Raw genomic sequence first — 19414 nt, forward strand, 5'->3', positions numbered from 1 at the left:
CTGGCCTCTTGACTCCTGGCTCTCCCCTCCCCTCGCCTTTCTCCTCACATAGCCCAGTTCAGTTTGCTGGTCTTGTCCACTCTGGACTCTACCTCTGTCTGTGCTCTCCCTTGTAATAAAACCTCAACCCCTTAGGAGCAGTCGTTCCCTCTTTTTATTTCTTCTTGTCACTCAGCAGGAAACTCAGGAGCTTGAGATTGCCAGTCTCAGGCCCAGGCAGCAGAGCTCAGCCGCCTACACTGCTGGGGCCCTGTGCTGTTAGCTTCTTGTTTCGCTGTTTTCTACGTAGGTTTCAGTTTTTCACTTGGGTTTGTTTCCCCTTTGTCTCTGGTTGAGCTTCCTTTTCCTGTTTGGTTTTAAGTAGAGTCTAAAATCGTAGCTGTCTTCACAGGGTCTGTGCTCCTCTGATCCACAGAACCTCCTGTGCAGCCTTCATTCAGCCATGGCCCCAGGGTGAGTACAAGAACTCAGAATGGGGTAGAGGGGTGTGAAGAGGAAACCTAGATTCTTAATGTTGAAGGTTCTATAGAGGTCATCTCTGGTCCTCTTGGATACCAGTCAATGATGGGAACATCTAGGACCAGAGGGCTTACCAAAATCCTAGAGCAATCTAATGGCCTCAGTCCCCTCTGCTGTTTCCAGTCCCTGGTCTGTGCTTGTGAATGCTGATGATCTTGAATCACTTTTGTCCAAAGACTTACCCAGAATTGACCACCTACCTTGGTGGGTAGAGGGGATTCTGAACTCTGAGGGGAGTGTTTTTTGACTCAGAGGTATGAGTGGTGGGTCTAGGCTGTCTGTAGATGTCCTGAAGCAGCTTGTATCCTGTGCCTCTGGACCAGGATGAAAGACCTGAGTTCCTTTTATACAAATCTCTGGAGAGATTTGTCCCCCTTTGGCTTCTGGGCCCACAGACAATGTTGAACATGGTTGAGTGGTAATCACCTGCAAACCATGTTGTATTATTGTGAGTGGACATGAGTGCCCCTTTCTCTGTAATTTACATGAAAGGTCATGATAGGACCAAGTTTTTTTTTTAATAGATTTATTTATTTATGTATTTTATGTATATGAGTGCTCTATTTTGCATGAATGCCTGCATGACAGAAGAGGGCATTAGATGGTTGTGAGCCACCATGTGGTTCCCGGGAATTGAACTCAGGACTTCTGGAAGAGCAGCCAGTACTCTTAACCACTAAGCCATTTCTCTAGCCCCAGGACCAAGTTTTATACTGTAAGAGTTGGGACTTTTATTTGTTTAAATCGTTATAGCCTTGTGTCTTCACATAAAATAATAACCCCCGACTTTAAAAATTATTTGTTTGCTGCCTCACACCTTTAATCCCAGCATTTGGGATTGGGCAGGAGGACCTCTTGAGTTTGAGGCCAGCATGGTCTACAGAGTTCCAGGATAGCCAGGACTACACTGAGAAACCCTGTCTTCAAACTAACAAATAAACAATTATTTGCAAAATGCTACTTCATCACCTGTCTTCTTTTGCCCTTCTTGGATGGATGAGGAAGGTGCTACTGCTTCTGCTTTGTGTCTGAGGATGCTGAGGCTCTCAAAGGCTGTGAGATTTCCCCAAGGCCCACCTGGTTGAGGAGGGACCAGGCCTGGAGCTTACTCAATGTGCTGTCCAGGCTCTTGAAACACATTTTCAGTGAGCTATTAGAGTGAGTGAGACAGCGAGTACAGCCTGCTGGTTGCTCCTGGGCAGTCAGAAAGCATAGCTGCCCCTCCGGTTAGTCTCTGCTGAGGAGCTGCAGCCCAGCTAAACCAGGGAAACACTGATTTGTTGTTTGAGTTTTGAGTTATTCCTCCTCCTTTGCAGCCAATTTTCTGTCATTTTAGTAGTTTTTCTGTAGCTTCAAGGGATTTGTGCATGGAGCTGTGAAAAACAGAATACTTTCCATCGAGAGGTATGATATTTTCAGTTGTAAATTACATTGTAAACAATTGAGGAAGCTTACTGCTGGTTACTGGTGGTAGAAAATAGTACCAGGAGGAAATAGGGAGGAGGCACTGAGTTTTTAAAGGCCTTTTAACCCTTAAGACATTGGAGAAGTTGCAGCTGGAAAGCACCCTGGAGAGAGTGACTGCAGGTCCAGGGCAGCAGAACGTCGGGCCTTGAACTTTCCACTCTAGCCTGAAGAACTGCTCTGTGCTCCTTAGCGCTCCCAGCCTTGTGCTGAAGAAAAGCCCTTTGCATCATATCATTGTGAATGACGACAAGTTTGAAGTCTCATTTCTAGCTCTGGAGACCTAGGGTTGGGCAAGGCTTTCTGCGTGAGTTAGTAGCTGAAAGTAAGGCAAAGCCAAGTTTTCTGGTGTCTCCTTCCTCCTCAAGGTTGTGTGTGCTTCTCTATGCAGATAGGCTCATGACTTGACACTGGGAATGTCCATGTGAGAAATGATAACATCTAGATTTCCCACTTCACCCTGGTAACCATGACAGGGCTCCACAGTGCTTCCTGTCTCCAAGGCCACTTCCGGACCAGGAGCCCTTTTCTGAGCACCTAGTCAGAGATAGTCTTGTATATTAATGAAAGACCAGCCTTAATAATATACTTCCCAGGGACTCAGAAGAGAAACTATGAATGGTGAGAACTATTGTTAGGAAATGAATCTAAGTACACCAATCTCTTCGTCTGTCTGCTTTATTCCTCTGAGATAAAATCCTCTCTACACAACTTCAGTTCTGTTCTCTTGGCTAGCTCCTTTCTTGCCTGATCTCTCTCTACATTTATCTCCTGTCCCCTCTAAGTTCTAACTTAATTTCTCATCTTGGTTCTGCCCCATCTAGGTCCTTCTCATCGTGTACTTACCCATCTAGTACTTTCCCATCTGGCTCTTCCTCATCTTCCATCATGACCTCCAGTTCTCTAGTCAAAAATCCTCTCCAGCCAAAATCCTCAATACCCTCTTTTCATTCTCCTTATACCTCAGTTCCCCTCAGTCCCTGAGGTGTTCAGTTATAAACCCAAGCCATAGCGATCCTCTGGCAGAGCAAGGTCACCAGGATTGTATTCTTACCGGGTCATAAAGGCAGGTAAGAATTCTCCTCAGGCAGTGACTGTCAGACTTTGTTTTACATCCCAAGAGGGGAATGGTAAAGGAGGAGGTGAATTGAGAGCTAATTTCAAGAAGGGGATCTATGTGCTCAGTCTACATTCCTAGAAGTAGTTAGATAAGAAGTTAGGAATCTATAATGTTAGTAATAGAAAAGGACGGTCTCAGATTGCACAAGAAATAAAGCTATCTGCCTGACCTAGGGAACAGGCGTGGTTTCCACAAAGGTGTTACCTTAGTTCAGGAGATCATTTGGCCTTGGATGCTTGATAGGTATTTTAGATAAATACACTGTTAGGAGTTCTTAGAAGCACTCATAGCATTACAAGAAAACCACCGTGGGAACCAGCTAATATATATACAAAAACTAAAATTTCACCAAGACTTCTTAAGCCATGCTTGACCTTCAGAAAAGTCCTTGACTTTTCCAAGTAGTAGCTTTTGTGATAGTAGCTGAATTCCATTACGTTTTCCTGAGGCTTGCAGCAAGATAGGAGCTGAATTCTCTTCCACACTTGTCAGGACACAGAACACTGTATCACAGCAGTACTGATGAGGACAAATGGGGGGAAATGAGCCCCTCCCCCAGCAACTGAGCTTCTGAAGTAGATCAGTGACGGAGTGATATGAAAATAGCATAGAGATGGATCATACATGGGAGCATCACATGAAGGCAAGCCCAATACCCAGAGAACGCCAAAGATTATATGTCCTTTCCATGTAGACAGTCCGTCTAGAAAGAGGAATGGGCCCTCAGCTGAGTAAGTGACATACTGCCTGGGTGTTTGTAGCTTCCATTGTCTTCCTCTTGTGGCACAGTACATGTCCCTATAGGAATTTCAGAGAGGGTTATCATGACAATTGGATTCTTTCTAAGAGATCCACTTTCAGTGGACAAGGGAGTCAGGGAAAGCTCCTCTTACACATTTGCTATTCCATGAAGCTGGAAATTGTCTACACACCAGAGTCACAAACCAGGGGACAACATTCTTGGACTCCTTCACAAACATTATTCACAAATACATATCTGCTTCACAGAGAAATAAACCAAGAGGAGGAGAAAGGACTGGACCACAAGTGTAGCTAGTGAATGGTAGATCCAAGCCTGGAATGAGTTTCCTGAATGCTATGCTGTCTTAGAGGAAGAGCTGACCTCCAGCCTCAGACCTATGGAGGGATAAGAGCTACAACGGAGTGAGGAGATACTCTGTATGGGACAGTGCAGCACAGACAATATGTAGGCAAATGTAATGACATATTCCCATAATCCCAGTACTTGAAAGTCTGAGGCAAGAAGGTTGCTGTGAGGTTGAGGCCAACCTGGTCCACATAGTGAGCAATTTAGTGAAATTCTGTCTCAAAACAAACAAACAAACAAACAAACAAACAAACAAAAACCTACAACAACAAAAAATCTTAGGTAGCATGAGCATCTGTGGTTGAGGGGTTGGGGCTGTTGATAGAAAGTGGCCTCTTAGAGAATGCTGAAGCACGGGAAGAATTTTTTTCAAACAGGCCATAGCAGGTGTCAGTCAGCCTGGGCTGCTGGAGCTGCTGGAGACAGTTTTACTAGGAGCAGAGGAAGGGCAGGCAACAGTGAAGAAATCAACAGAAAGCTAGAAGAAGAGCATCTGGAGCAATGGGAGAGAATGGCAGGCCACCACCTTAGCTGTCCTTCGTGGGAACATTTTCTTTAACCCTGCAGTGGTTACATGAGACAGACATAAAATTTAGAAATGAAAACTGGTGGAGCAGAGAGGGACAGCAAGTGCCCTGAGGTGAGAGCAATTCGGTGAACCGGAGAGCCAGAAAAAAAAAATCGGGAGGGCCTAGTCATGTAACTGTGGGAAAAATGGAAGGAAATGAGGCCAGGGATGTAGCACACAAAGCCTGTCAGTGCACACAAAAAGTTTGATTTTACTTATAAAGTTATGAGAAGCTTTGGAGGGAAGGACAGCTAACTGAAGCCTGAGCACATTCCCATTGGTCACTGTGGGTAATAGTTGGCACGTTGACAAGAGTAGAGGTAGAAAGTCTTCTTGGGAAGCTGCCTCAGTCATCCAGGTCAGAGGCAGTAGACTGGTGGTGGGTCTAGGGCAAGGTGGAGAGAGGTAGCCAGATGTAGTAGGGATGTGGGAGGGATAGCTTGAAGGACTTCCTAGTATACCCATGTGGGGGGGGGGCAAGGAAGCCCAGGGATCTGGTGTGACTCAGGTGGGTATTGGTTCCTGAGGAAACAGGGCTTAATTCAGGCAGCCTGGAAGAAGCTGTGGGCTTTGGACTCTGTACAGCATACATCCCCCAAAATGTTTCTTGCACAAGGCTGACAAGCAGGAATTAGCCAATATCACAGTGTAGCCTTGGAGGAATACAATGTGAATGAGTAGTTGATTGTCTGCCCTTCCAGTGTGAGCCAGTGCGATTCAATCCCATCCCTACTCTCCCAGTGGTCTTTAAATGTTTAGAATTTTTTTTCTCAAGCACTTATCATCTCCTGATGTACCTCATAATCATTCAGGTTTTGTTCACTATTTGTTTTCCCTCTCTACCCATTCAGAACTAGAATACTAGAGACAGCAGGGACTTTTGGTCCTTTTAGTTCCCTAGTATTTCTCTAAAGCCTAAGATAGTGTCTGGGAACTTACACTTATTGAATTTCTAGGTTGAATTCTCTTTTTGAAACTCTGTACTTGGAGATGCTTGGCTGCCATAGCTACTGCTCAGTGGAGCTTCCTCCAGTGCCAGACATTGTGGTTGCTCTGAGTGGGGAAGGAATAGTGGCCCCCTGTGCAGTTGATACTGGCTGTCCACACAGTTGTCTCCACTGCTCTCAGGGGCCTGAAGATCTCCTGTGTGTGAAGATATCTGAGTCACCTACAGCCTCAAAGAGCCCCTTGGATTTCCTTCAAGGTCATCTGTCCCAGAAGCGTGTGACCAAGCAAGCCTCAAAGACCACAGAGTTACTCTTTTTCCGGGGACCTGATGCCACATTATCCAGGAGAACTTCATCCTCCCTCATCACCAAGCTTCTGGTCACTCCAAACAGGGCATCAGGTTCCTCAGGCACCAAGTAGAAAACATGGGTGAACTGGTCAAGCCCAGTGGCTACTCTGGTAATTGAGTCACTGGGGAGAGAAGTCCAAAAGCTGCCCTTGTGTAAGTGCTGGGGGACAGGCATTTTACCAGTTGAGCTACATGTGTTGCATGTCACCCCCAGCTTCTGAGGTGGTGTCTTGCTTTCTCCCAAGTGAGACAGCACTGTTAAGATGCTTGTTCTGGGTCACACAGGGTCTTTTCTGCAGGGGATTAGAGCAAGGTCTTTTGTGCCACATCTGTCCTTACAGTTGTGGCTCCTCAAGGGAACGTTTTCCAAGCTGTACTCAAGGTTAGAATCAAGGCCTCTTACTCTGAGTGTTTACAGCCTCGATCGTTCCACACTGTCACTAACTCCGCTCTCCTGTAGCAAGTTTTGCACCTCTCTGGCAAGGGTCTGTTGTCCTAGAGCTGCTTGGGAGCAGGGTGTATGTTGCTCGTTTCTGTCTGTTCCTGTGCCTAATAAATAGTGCACAACTACTCAGCTGTTGATTGGACTGAACCGAAAGGCTGTGCTGAGGATTGGGGGTATTAGTTGAGACTCCATGCTCATTCCCAGGCTCCTAATTTACCCTCAGAGCTGATCAGTGCCCTAGTCCTTGTCCCAAGTTGGGTCTCCACAGCTGTCATGAGATTGTGCCGAAACCCATTCTACTTAATCAAAATCACAGACTGATAGATAACACAGTTTGGACTAGAACATATCAGACTTTCTGAATGCTTTTGAAGCACTAAGTAGCCTATTGTCCACATGACCTGTTAGGTGGCTTTCCAAGCAAGGGGTAAAGTTGGTGGCTTTGAGATGATTTAGGAAGTGCTGTGAGTCTAAAAATATGAGATTTCCGTAACAGTTTGTTGGGGTATTCTTTTGAGAATCCTTAAGTCTTCAGAGAGAAGTGGAGACCAGCTGTATATACATTTAGGATGATGGCCTCACTGCATAAAAAGCAAACATCTGAATTCCCTGTGACCTCCCAGTCTGAACCTCTAACAAGTCTGGATGGAAGAAAAGATGTCTGGGCACATGGAAGGAAGCTGCAGACCGAGTGGGTCCACCTGAAAGCATAGCGTGTGGCAGTTTACTGCTCCTCTGGACAGGTGTTTTCCTTGTTCAGGATGCTCTTAGCTGGGTGCCAGTCACATTTGGTTCACTTCTCTCCTGCTTCCTCAGCTTCAGACTTGAAAGACAGTCCTGCACGGTCATTACCCTAGTACTGGGTTGTATGTACTCATTACCTCTCTATGTGTGGCAGAACGGTGAGCTAGCTGGGCTAGACCTTGCTTTCTGACTTTCTCCAGCATTCATTCATAGCCATGTTCTCCGGCACACGTGTGTATGTTTTTGATCCTAAAAGCAGAAAAAGAGCCTTGTGGAGAGGCCCCAGGCTACTGCTGTGTCTTACCCCATGGCAGCTGTGAGGATGAGCAAGGACAAGACCTTGGAAGGGCAGCTAGAGCAGGAGGGTGGGAGCAGGGCAGGTGGAGCATGTGAGAGTGATGAAGACAGTGCGGGAGGCGGAAAGACGCCTCCAGATGGGTCCTATCCAGTGACATTTCCCCATAAACTTCATGTAACGCAGTGTGAAGTGGGAGGAAATGGAACGATGACTTCATTTTGAGTGCCCACCAAATCCTTGTAGGCTTTGCCATGCCAGGTTCTACCGTACTAGCGTGTGATAGCTTCCCAGAGAGGTGGGAACTAAGACCCTGTTTGCTTTACCCACAGCCTCTTACCTGAAATCCAGTAGATGAGCAGGAGCCCTGCCTCATCCTAGAGCCACCAAGTAGGCTCTTATGAGGGACTGCCTTGCTCCCAGCTCTGGGGGGGGGGGGCTTCTTCAATGATGGTCTCAGCCACTTTTAGGGATCACTTTTGGTGTTATATGTTGAAAGCAAACAAGTCAGGGCTTTATGCGTTGCCTCAGAGTCTGGTCCAGTTTCTTGACTTGGGGCATGTGTCACTGCATACTCCACCACTCACTAATTCCAGGCTGCCAAGTCAAAGGCAGCTAGTTTATATCAAGTGAATATGGAGTGGGAGTCTGGCAATACAGACATGGCCTGACCTCCAGAAACTTGCAGTCTTGGGGCACATAAGCTCTAAATAGCTTTTTGTTTTTCAAGACAGGGTTTCTCTGTGTAGCTTTGGTGCCTGTCCTGGAACTTGCTCTGTAGACCAGGCTGGCCTTGAACTCACAGAGTTCAGCCTGCCTCTGCCTCCCAAGTGCTGGGATTAAAAGCATGCACCACCACCACCCGGCTCTAAATAGCTTTTATAAAAGCACCAAAGTGATCAGATACACACAGGACCTACAGTGGGGCCAGATGCAGAGAGAGACACCTCCTGGGGACGTGAGTGACACCAATGTGTCACTCTAGCGCTGGTTTGTGGGTGAGAACTCTTCCTTTCCTGGATCATAATCCTCAGGACAGACACATGTTCAAGGCAGCATGCCTTACTCTTAGCAGTTGTCAAGTGAGTAGGAATGAATGGACAGGAGTTCTCAAGGCAGTGGTCCTTCATCTAAGCTTTGAGTCAGACCTCTGGATGTAGGAAGGAGAATGCATCTTAGGAAATAGTGTTCCTAACTACCTGAATAACAATGAAGTCATTTTCAAGGCCCAAATGTTGTGGGGATGTTTTTTCTGCCAAGCACTGCTTTACCCCCCGACACAGGCTAGCCTTCCTCACTGAAGTGTGCTAGGCAACGTAACATCAGTTCCAGGACATCGAGAAGTGAAATTCCATGGGCCAAGCCCAGGATCCACCCTGTTGTCCTGATCCTCCCAAGGGAATGGAACTGTGGCCTACATCTTTTACATCAGTCCTTAGGGAAACCTGTCAGGGGGCATTGTCCAACAGAGGGACCTGAAAGAGCTGTTGGAGTAGCTTTTAGGAAAACACTTTAGGTGGTAGGTTTGGGACATGATAGTAGAGCTCAAAGAAGGATTATCTCACACTTTGACTTAGGGCTTTTGCAAAGAGGTAATACACCACGCATGTGGTAGCACACACCTTTAATTCCAGCTCTCAGCAGGCAGAGGCCACCCTGGTTTACATAAGTGAGTTCCAGACCAGCCAGAGCTACATGTCAAGACCCTGTCTCAAAAGAAAGGTAACATGTGTCTGAATTCTTTACAGATTAATGGGCATTGTGTCAGTTCAGCTGGAAAGGGTGTCCTAGGCAGAGAGAATGAGCTGGCCTAGAGAGGCCACAGAAGTGGTACCTGTTAGGAGCCAGGAGTAGTTCCACCAGACTAGATGGGGGAGGGGCTCAGCTGGAGACCGGGTGGGAGAACAGAATGTGAAGGGTTCTGAGGAACTGCCAGGAGCTAGGTAGTAACACATACCCTTCCAGGCTGTGCCTTACCTGCTGACACAGTGTGTATCTTAATTCCACCAGGTAAACCGTCAGGGAAATGAGGAAAGAGGAGGGAGGGCAGATAGTTGAAGGAAGATGAGCTTACAGACATCAATTTGTCTGAGGTCATAATAGCTGTAAGTGGCCAGGCTCCCAGAGAGGCTTGAAGAAGCAGATTGATCTGCCTTTGCAGCTCTTTCTGTGACCTCATGAGAGAGGTGTGTTGGGACTCAGGAGGCTGGAGATAGCAAAGTAGCCAGAGAACTCTTGTGATGGTGTAGGTGAGGAAGGACTTAGAGCACTGGCAGCAAGGGGGACAGAAAGCAGCAGAGCTGAGATATGTTTAGGAAATGCAACAGCTGGCCTTTTAGCCTCAAAGGGCGAGGATCAAAGAGGTAAGTATCTGAAGTGACACTCAGGTGTCAGGTGTGGCCTTGAGGCGGGGCTGCTGGCACTTCCTATATTAGGAAACATTGCGAAGGTTTCCTGTTTGAGCATGTTGAGTTTTGAGGTACCTAAGGTATAGCCAGTAGTCTGAAATATAGGGTCAGGATCAGAGAGCTTCATTAACCCAGGATATCTCAACATACTGGTGATCACTGTGAACACTGTGGCCATGGGTGAGAACCATGAGAACCTTCCAGGATTGTTGGCACCAGAATCTGCAATCATGTAGAGACCCAGGCCCTGTCTGAAACTCACACTGAGCCAGAACCACTTAAGGGGATCTGGGGACTTGTTTTGTAATAAGCACTTTGTTAGTTCTTACAACACACACAATTTTGAGAGCCGTGGGCATGGAGTGAGAGAAGAAATTGGAAATAGCTCACATTTGGGAAACAGCAAGATTTAAGGTAAGCTTTAAAATCGACTTGAAGCAGGGGCCCATTTGAGGGCATGGCCAAGGCATATTTCACACACCCTCATCTTTATAAATGATTTCAGAGGTTCCTAGACACTTCACACCTTTCCTCGGCCCCAGCTAAAGAACCTGATATAAGAGGAGTGTAGTAGACTCAAAACTATGAAGGAGGCTGAAAAATGAATCCCCCAAACCATCCTAGCGAACCAGGAGAGTTAGTCAGGAGAGATTTCAAAACTAAAGACAGCAGCATTAGAGTCTCCAGGAGCAGTCAGGTGATTTGGGAGACTCTCTTCCATGGGTCCTCAGGAACAGAAGCCAGCTCCAGTGGCAGCTTGAAGAGTAGGAGGACTAGGGGTAAACGTAGACCATCAGTTTGCTGAAAGAAAGGAGCTGGAGGGGAGCCACTGAGAGTAAGGGCCAGTCTACTGGAGTGAAAGATTACATTTCTAAAATGTGAACCACCGTTAGGGTGACCACCTCATGCCAGTGTGCCTGGACTGTTCTGGTTTCCATAGGGAATGTCCTACATCCTGGGAAGCCCCTGAGTCACATGGGCTTGTTGACAAGATAAAACAAACCTCCAAACCAGAGTGGGTGAGCTGTTTTGTCTGACAGAAGCCATCAAGCCAACACACTGGGCCTGAGCAGGACAACCACTCGCTTCTGGGCCAGTACACAGCACCCCTACACTGCTATGCTCTCCTGGATGTTAGTGTGGCCCAGGGAGCCAGTTTCCACCCTGGACCTGGGCTGAGGAGAGGCAGCTGACAGCTTCAGCAGCTTCCCTCTGTGGATTTGATTACCCTCAAAGTTGTGGCTTACTGCTCCCTATCCTAGCCCCTTGTGAAGTAGAGGACTCTGCTTGGTGATCTGTGGCAGATGCTGTTAGTAGCCACACTGTCTCTGAGACAGTGGGGTAGAAGTGCCACTGGAATGTCCCATTAGCACGCAATCACAAGTGTACCTTTTCTCCCACACTCTTAGAGCCATTGTTCAGTAATTGATTACTAGTGTGCACCAGGTGCTGGGGACTGGTTTCATAAAGAGAAAAACAAGAGTTTCTACCTTCAAGAGCTCATAGTCTCGGGGACAGACACTGAGAATCAGGACACACAAGTGCTGTGGTTGAGACAAAGGAGAGCATGTATCTCTAATCAGACAGGTACAACCAAGTCTGATGCCTTTCCCAAGTACATGATTAAGTTTCAAAATTGTATTAGAAAGTGTGGGGTATGTTTTGCCTGTATGCCTTTTAAGAGAGATACCAATGAATATTCAAAAGTAGTCTATGGTATATGGTCTAAAAGAGTCAACTGCTCAGCCAGTGAGTGACAAGGCAGAACATGTTACTTCCATTCTTCCCTTCACACAGTGCTTGGCAGTTTTCTGGAGGGCCTCTGAGGTCAGACGGTGCTCTCCGGGTTCACAGGAGGAAATGCTGTATTCCTCCTCTACCACAGAAGTGCAATGGGAAGCTTTCTTTGGAGTATGTCTTCAGGGCATTTTGAGAGAAACTACAGGCTCACATATTTTTTTTACACTTCTTATACGAGCCCAAGACGGTAGGTAATGGAATTGAGCTGCCTTCCCGCCTTCTGCCAGGGAGGAACCCCTCATTGGACACCGTATGCACTGCTTAGAGCAGCCTGTGATGTCCCAGGAGGAAAAGCTCGGAACCTGGTAGTTTAGTGTCATTCAGAACAAATCACAGTATGTATTTTGAATCATCCCCTCAAATACACACATGCAGACACAGTTATAGCATGATCATATAAAAAGTCTGAAGACATTTGTAGCTTAAGTTTTCCTGCCTGGCCCACAGTCAGGATATATCTCTTTCACCTGCCAGTCCCACAGCCTCTCAGACCCGACCAAGTAAACACAGAGACTTATGTTGCTTTCAAACTGTATGGCCTTGGCAGACTTCTTGCTAACTGTTCCTATAGCTTAAATTAATCCATTTCTATTAATCTATACCTTGCCACATGGCTCGTGGCTTACCGGCATCTTCACATGCTGTTTCTCATCGTGGCGGCTGGCATCTTCACATGCTGTTTCTCATCGTGGCGGCTGGCAGTGTCTCTCCGACTCAGCCTTCCACTTCCCAGCTTTATTCTCCTCCTTGCCCCGCCTACACTTCCTGCCCAGCCAACAGCCAATCAGTGTTTATTGATTAATTAGCAACACATTTGCCATACATCCCACAGCACTTCCCCTTTTTTTTTTTTCAAAAAGGAAGGTTTTAACCTTAACAAAGTAAAATTACATATAATTTGGGAATTTGGGCGTAGCTTCTCTTACTACTTCCTGCTGGAAGGGGGGCGCTGTATCTTATGGGGAAACAAAGAAAATTTTAGAATTATGGAATAGTCCATGAGGCTGTATCGTCTGAGCCAGTTGCCTTCAAACCGTTCTGGATGTTGGATCATCTGGGCCATGGTGTCATCGGAGACCTTTCAGGGGGTCTTGGCTGGTCAAACCTGATGTATCTTAATCTTGAACAAATCCATAGCCTCTGGCTTTCTGTGGGAACAAAAGCAGAGACTCCTTTCCAAAGTAACATATCCTTATATCCAAATTTTGAAGTCAAGGTACCTTTAAAATATACATATTGGCATAACTCAACAGCTTTTACAATCAAATGTTTTTCTGCAGTTAAAAATCTCAAAGACAACACAATCCAGATTCTCTGTGTAATATTCATCTCTACGTGGCTTATTTTTTATACTACCTTTACTGTCTCTTTAAAGACTTTATTTTTAAAAACTATGTATTTGTTTCTATAACTCTATATATCACCTTTTTTGTCTCTTTCAAGCCTACGTATCTTTTACACACATTGTAAACTATTACATCTGAATCTGTCTTATTGTGAATCTCTTGCCTTAAACTGCAGCAGCTGTGGATGCTGGCTCCGCCCACCTCAGCTTCCCAACATGGCTACGTTTACCACCAGCTCTGGGAGCTATCGTGGGTCTATGCTTTTATCCAAGCAGCGTGTAGCCCAAAAACCTCTTTTTTTTTTTTTTGTTTTGTACCTGCAAAGGCTAAATCCACCACGCAGCTTAATGTGCCACTTGCAGAGGCCTCATTCCCGCTATATGGCAGGTCGAGTGCACACGATAGGAACCCACAAGTAGCTCAAACCGGCAGCTGCCGCTCATTTGAGAGAGACAATTAGGAACTGTTTTTAGCTCCGTTTTAGAATCTTTGTTCTCAGTTTTTAGGTGGAAACTCTTGCCACCACGTTGGACGCCATTTGTAGCTGGAGTTTTCCTGCCTGGCCCACAGTCAGGATATATCTCTTTCACCTGCCAGTCCCACAGCCTCTCAGACCCGACCAAGTAAACACAGAGACTTATGTTGCTTTCAAACTGTATGGCCTTGGCAGACTTCTTGCTAACTGTTCCTATAGCTTAAATTAATCTATTTCTATTAATCTATACCTTGCCACATGGCTCGTGGCTTACCGGCATCTTCACATGCTGTTTCTCATCGTGGCGGCTGGCATCTTCACATGCTGTTTCTCATCGTGGCGGCTGGCAGTGTCTCTCCGACTCAGCCTTCCACTTCCCAGCTTTATTCTCCTCCTTGCCCCGCCTACACTTCCTGCCCAGCCAACAGCCAATCAGTGTTTTATTGATTAATTAGCAACACATTTGCCATACATCCCACAGCAGACATTGGGACCTCATGAGAACCACCCTCATCTTTCCTCTCCAGCTTTGTAGGGTTGAATTTCATCAGAGCCATGGAGCTCTGAGGCCATGTGCATGCTGGCCTGAGTTACCAGGGGCCTGTTGAGAAGGAAGTAGGCAGCCTTTTTTTTTTTTTTTTTTTTTTTTTTTTTTTTTTTTTTTTTTTTTTTTTTACAGAAGATCATTTTATATGTGTATATTTTAAAAATTCATCCACATACATCTCTACATTATTCACTAAGCTATCAAATTTCTTCAAATGCTAGCTGACTTAGACTCCACTATGCCCGTGGAGTGTGTGTGGTGCTGTTTGTGTTCATCCAAGTGAATGGGCTGAGAAGGCAGTTGAACAGCTCGAACCCAGCAGCAATGACAGCTGCATAGCCATTGAGATTTTACCCGCCTCCAAACTCCAAGGCCTACTCAGCTCACATTAGCAATATAAATGGCAAGAAGAATGTGCATTTCCTTTCATTTAGACATACTAGTAGCAATAAACTGAGAGACAGAAAAGTACCATTCAAATGAGAAAACAAAACAACCGCATTTTTGGTTAACCACAAGAGCGCAAAGTGTTAAAAACAACAGCCAAAAAAAAAAAGAGAGAAAAAGAAAGAAAGGAAATAGGAACCTGTCTGCCACTGGTGCTAAAATATCTAGCACATGACAGCGCAGTGCAAATGCTTTATTTCCTTTATCTTTCTTACTAAGACCCCTGATAGTGTGTGATAACCCAGATACATCGCACCCACTCTGGTGGCGTGCAGCTCTCTGCATACTGTGTGCTTCATGCCTCTGCCTCTGTCTGGGCTGTCTGTCTCCTCTGCCTGGACTCCTACGTCCACTTCATCTAGGAGCTGAACACTGTCATCTTTAACCCCAAACCACTTTCTTCATAAGTCTCCCCTGGTTCCCACAAGTTCTCTTGGCCAAGATTTGTAGTTCTTTTTCTGATTCCTATCTGTAAGCTTCCTGCAGGCAGCCACTGCCCTATTCATCTGTTTTTTGACTCACTGGCATCTGTGCTAAGGTTAACACATCCAATTTGATCATCTACATACTAGAAGAAAAGCTGATAAATAAGGAATTCAGTTGATGAGAGTTACTGAAATGGCAAAGGGGTTGGTAGTAGCTTTGCCATGAGGTAATGGGTAGAAAGACCAAGATGATCCTTCAGTGGTCTGGTGGGCTGCCGTGGACTGTTCAGAAAACACTCTGTGACTGGAAAGCAAGGAGTAGAGTGTACTGAGACCTAGGAGGGCTGTCTAAATCAGTCATTCATCCACCATCAGGGCTCTTTAGAGAGGAGTCAGTCAGTGCCCAGTTATTCAAAGGCTTGCTTGTGTTGTCAGGACTGCTTTATTGAATGTGATGAAGAATTGGTTTATATCTAGGGCTCTTTTCAGCTCTGAGAGTCTCCAGTGAGCACTTATTAGACACTTGCTGTATGCACTCTACCGAAAGGTAATAGTCCATATTCTGAACCACAGGATCTGAGCCACAGAAGAGATCCTGAGCTCAGACCTCTATACTCAGGATGCGTTGGTCACATTTCCAGATCACAGAGGACCGACTGATCCTAAAAGCATCATTTCTGTGCTGGGTACAAGGCTTTTTTTCCAAATAGTTTGGTTCCCTACCCTTACTGTGATGAAATGAACACAGTGTGACACTTTTCTTGCCTGCTTGGTCTGGTCCTTATGATTACCCAGTAGTGAATTACTGTTCACTTTGCTTCTTCACTGTTACTCTGCATGGTGTAGACTTTATTTCCAGTCTACTGCTGTCCTGCTTGGTCTTCTTTCTAAGCACTCACTCTCCAATTGTCAGCCACTTCTTAGCTTTTCAATTGGGTAATTACATGCTACTACATGCTACTTACATGCTACTAAGACTGTGTTCAAGATTCTTGGGTTCTGAAAACTAAATAGCTTGCAGGTGTCTTCATGTATTCATTTTAATGGTGACATTTACCTCTCCAGAGAATGCTTCTGCTGATTCTTTGGTTTTCTGACATATTCTGAACAGGTGCTTTGCCAGGTGTCTTCAGCCCAGAACCAGTGTGTGTGGATAACTGTTGCTCAGTTCTTTAGGTCAGCTAACTTCCTCATTGTCTACACAGCATTTCTAATGCTGTCTTGTCTTGATACTAGATATAAACTGAACACTTTGTTGGATGCTGCAAAGAAATCCTCTGTGTGGTGTACTCTGAAATTAAACATAATTGGCTGGATATCTGAGATTCTATCTCTGGGTACCTGGATAAACTCATGTGAATCCTCTCCAGCCCCTCAGCCACTCTTTCCTCTTCATCAAATGGGGGGTAATTAGTGACTACATCATAAGCTGTAAGGCAGCAGCATTTAGATTCATTGTATTATTTAACATAGGATTTATAATAACTAATAATAATTCCTCTTTTCTTCAAGCACTCCTCCCTGCAAAACAAAGCTGTGAGTCCCCCAAGCTGTGGGATTTGGGCAGATACTCTTCTACTCTGCATAGTCTTTTTTGGGTGACAAACTCATCACTTCACAGAACAGCACTGCTGTGGACAGTTAGAAGTTCTAGCAGCAAGTTTATGTCATGCTGCCTTTGACCTCTATCCCACCATAGCCAGGTATGACACTGCGGATTTTCTTCTCTCTTCAGTGAACAGAGTATCTGCCAAGCGCGGGCTTCCGTGATGGTCTACGATGACACCAGTAAGAAATGGGTACCAATCAAGCCTGGCCAGCAGGGATTCAGCCGGATCAACATTTACCACAACACTGCCAGCAACACCTTCAGAGTTGTTGGAGTCAAGCTACAGGATCAGCAGGTAAGTGCTGGAGTCAGCATCACACCCCTGAGCTGTGAGCCTCCCAGTGCATGCTTGGTGAAAAGAGGGCCCAGGCACTTCACCATCTGGAGAGAGATCGGGGTTCAGCCCTGACTCTGCAGCCTTATAGCCAAAGTGTGAAACCAAAAGCAAAGTATCTTTTCTGAGAGTCACTTCCCATGTCATATGCAAACAGTAAGCTACATCTTTCTGCTCTGTTGTGTCAGATCAGAATATAATGACAGATAAAATAGAAAATAAAATAAAACATTCTGTCAGATCAGACTAAAATAACAATTGTGAGAAGTCTTTGAAAAATACAGTATGCATGGGCTAGGGAGATGCCTCTGTAGATAAAAGTGCACATGTGTGAGAACTAGAATTTAGGTCCCCAGAATTAATTAAAAAATTGGACAAATTGGTGGCCATCTGCAGCCCCAACACTCAGGAGACAGAGATGGAGATCCCCAGGGCAGGCTGACTAGCCAGACTAACTAACTAGAACCTGCAAGCTCCATATCCAACCAGAGACCCTGCCTCAATAAATAAGGCAGGGAATGATCACCAAATGTGGTAGTACATACCTTTAATTCCAGTACTCAGGAGGCAAAGACAGGCTAATCTATATGAGTTTGAGATCAGCCTGGTCTACACAGTGAGTGCTAGAGGTCTAAAAAAATTTTTTTAAGTACAACACAATTAAGGAAGACACTTGACATCAACCTCTGGCACCTACACTTACACTTAGATGCAAATAAGCATACATAAATGCACACCAAACATTCAAAAAAAAAAGAAAGAGAAAAATATATAGATGTTTTAGTCACATTCTGTACTTACATTTATAATTTGCTATTGAGATTTGGGGTTATAACCCCCAACTTGACTTTGAAGAGAACGCCAAGGTGATAGGAGGATGGTATCATCTCTCCCTAGCATACAGCCTGGACAAATCAGCTGAGGCAGGTACAAGTCATTTCCCCTGTCCATTCATGTCACACGCAACCAAGGCAAAGTGGTCTAATGTAACTTAGTGACCTTGGTAAGTGCCTCAGTGCTCTCCACCATGTTGCCTGTTGGAAGATTGACAAGGCATTTTGAGCAGTGAGGCTGGAAGATCTGTGGTTTTGTTGTTTATTAAAACAACAGCTGAGATGGCTCAGTGGTTAAGGGACTGTCCTTCCAGAGGACCTGGGTTCAATTTCCAACACCCACATGTCAACTTACAACTGTCTGTAACTCCAGTTCCAGGGCATCCAGTGCCTTCTTCTGGTTTCCTCGGACACCAAGTGCTCACAGACATACATGGTGCTTAGATATACATACAGGCATACACATAAAGCAATAATAATAATAATAATAATTGTTGTTGGCCGAGTGGTGGTGGCACACGCCTTTAATCCTAGCACTTGGGAGGCAGTGGCAGGAGGATCTCAGTGAGTTCAAGGCCAGCCTGGTCTACAAAGCAAGTTCCAGGACAGCCAGGACTGTTACACAGAGAAACCCTTTCTCAAACAACAACAACAACAACAAAGGCAAAAACAAAACAAATAATAATAATTGTTGTTGTTTAAAAACACCTCTCCTTAAACAATGTTTTCGGGTGGCTTTTTGGTCAGGCTGGCTAAGAGAACAGCAGGTTCCCTGCTGTCTCTGAAGCTGGCAGCAAGTTAACAATGTAAAGAGAAACTTGGACTTCTGGTTTAAATGCTGCCCACTGGACAGGTTTCTGCATTGGCTAAAACAGTCCTAGTGAGTTTCAGAGTCTGTGTCCCTTTTAGGCAAGAGAGACAAACACACTTCTGGACTCTGCTCCAAGGTAGGCTGCCTAATCCTGAGCTTGTGCAGCCTTTCCTTTCCCTTGTTGATTTCTCTCTAGGCATCTCCTTGGACATGAAGTCCATTGCCGGCTACTATTCCTGCATCAAAGTGCACCTAAGTGATTGCTGTTTTAATTTTTTTAATCTGCAGCTGAGGCAGGGAATCTCAATCAGTGTCTCATGCATGGTAAGCTAAGCAAAGGCTTCATGTGGCCTAGGCAAGCACTCTACCACTGAGTCACAGCTGTAGTCTTTACTGATAACTTGTGGCAAATTTTCTATTCCTATCACACCATTTGGTTGCTCATGAACCTCTAGTACTGTGAACCAAATGGATTTCTTTTCTCTATAAAGTTAGCCTGCTTCTGATGCTCCATTGTAGTAATGAAAACAGACTAACAGCAAGTATACTGTTAAAAGATGCTGTTGTGTTATTTACACTGTGAGCCGGTGAGGTGAGCTGGGTTTGGGGGAAGATTTTGAGAAGGTTATTCTGTCATCAGATGGAGATTTGGGTCTCAAGAGTCTACCAGCCTGTAGATTCTATATTGTTTTTAGATCCTAGCCAATAGCACAGCAGCCAGGGAGATTGTTCTCTACCATTAAGCTTCTTTCTTTGTAAAAGATCTTTAGATTATTTTTACTCAGAAGGCTCAAAACCATGTTAGACAGTATTTGGTGT

The 19414-nt window shown here is 45.3% G+C and overlaps 1 protein-coding gene and 1 long non-coding RNA gene across 8 annotated transcripts in view; one reads left to right on the forward strand and one right to left on the reverse strand.

The window, feature by feature from the left end:
* The window catches only part of LOC131924682 (uncharacterized), a 31690-nt gene extending 22052 nt beyond the window's left edge, over positions 1 to 9638 (reverse strand). Inside the window, exon 1 of the long non-coding RNA XR_009382992.1 lies at positions 9538 to 9638. This is a non-coding gene — a long non-coding RNA (uncharacterized LOC131924682). The remainder of the gene's footprint in view (positions 1 to 9537) is intronic.
* Positions 1 to 19414, forward strand: part of Evl (Enah/Vasp-like) — a 150524-nt gene that overhangs the window by 81921 nt on the left and 49189 nt on the right. For 4 of the 7 annotated variants that reach the window (XM_059280020.1, XM_059280018.1, XM_059280022.1 and 1 more), the window contains one exon: positions 16744 to 16912. In XM_059280020.1, coding sequence (XP_059136003.1) covers positions 16744 to 16912 — 169 coding nt within the window. Of the gene's footprint in view, positions 1 to 349; positions 454 to 9704; positions 9924 to 10054; positions 10383 to 16743; positions 16913 to 19414 lie in introns of those variants that run through there. The other 3 variants (XM_059280019.1, XM_059280017.1, XM_059280023.1) reach the window with 3 other exon arrangements.

The sequence above is a fragment of the Peromyscus eremicus genome, chromosome 14 (assembly GCF_949786415.1).
Source record: "Peromyscus eremicus chromosome 14, PerEre_H2_v1, whole genome shotgun sequence".
Taxonomy (NCBI): domain Eukaryota; kingdom Metazoa; phylum Chordata; class Mammalia; order Rodentia; family Cricetidae; genus Peromyscus; species Peromyscus eremicus.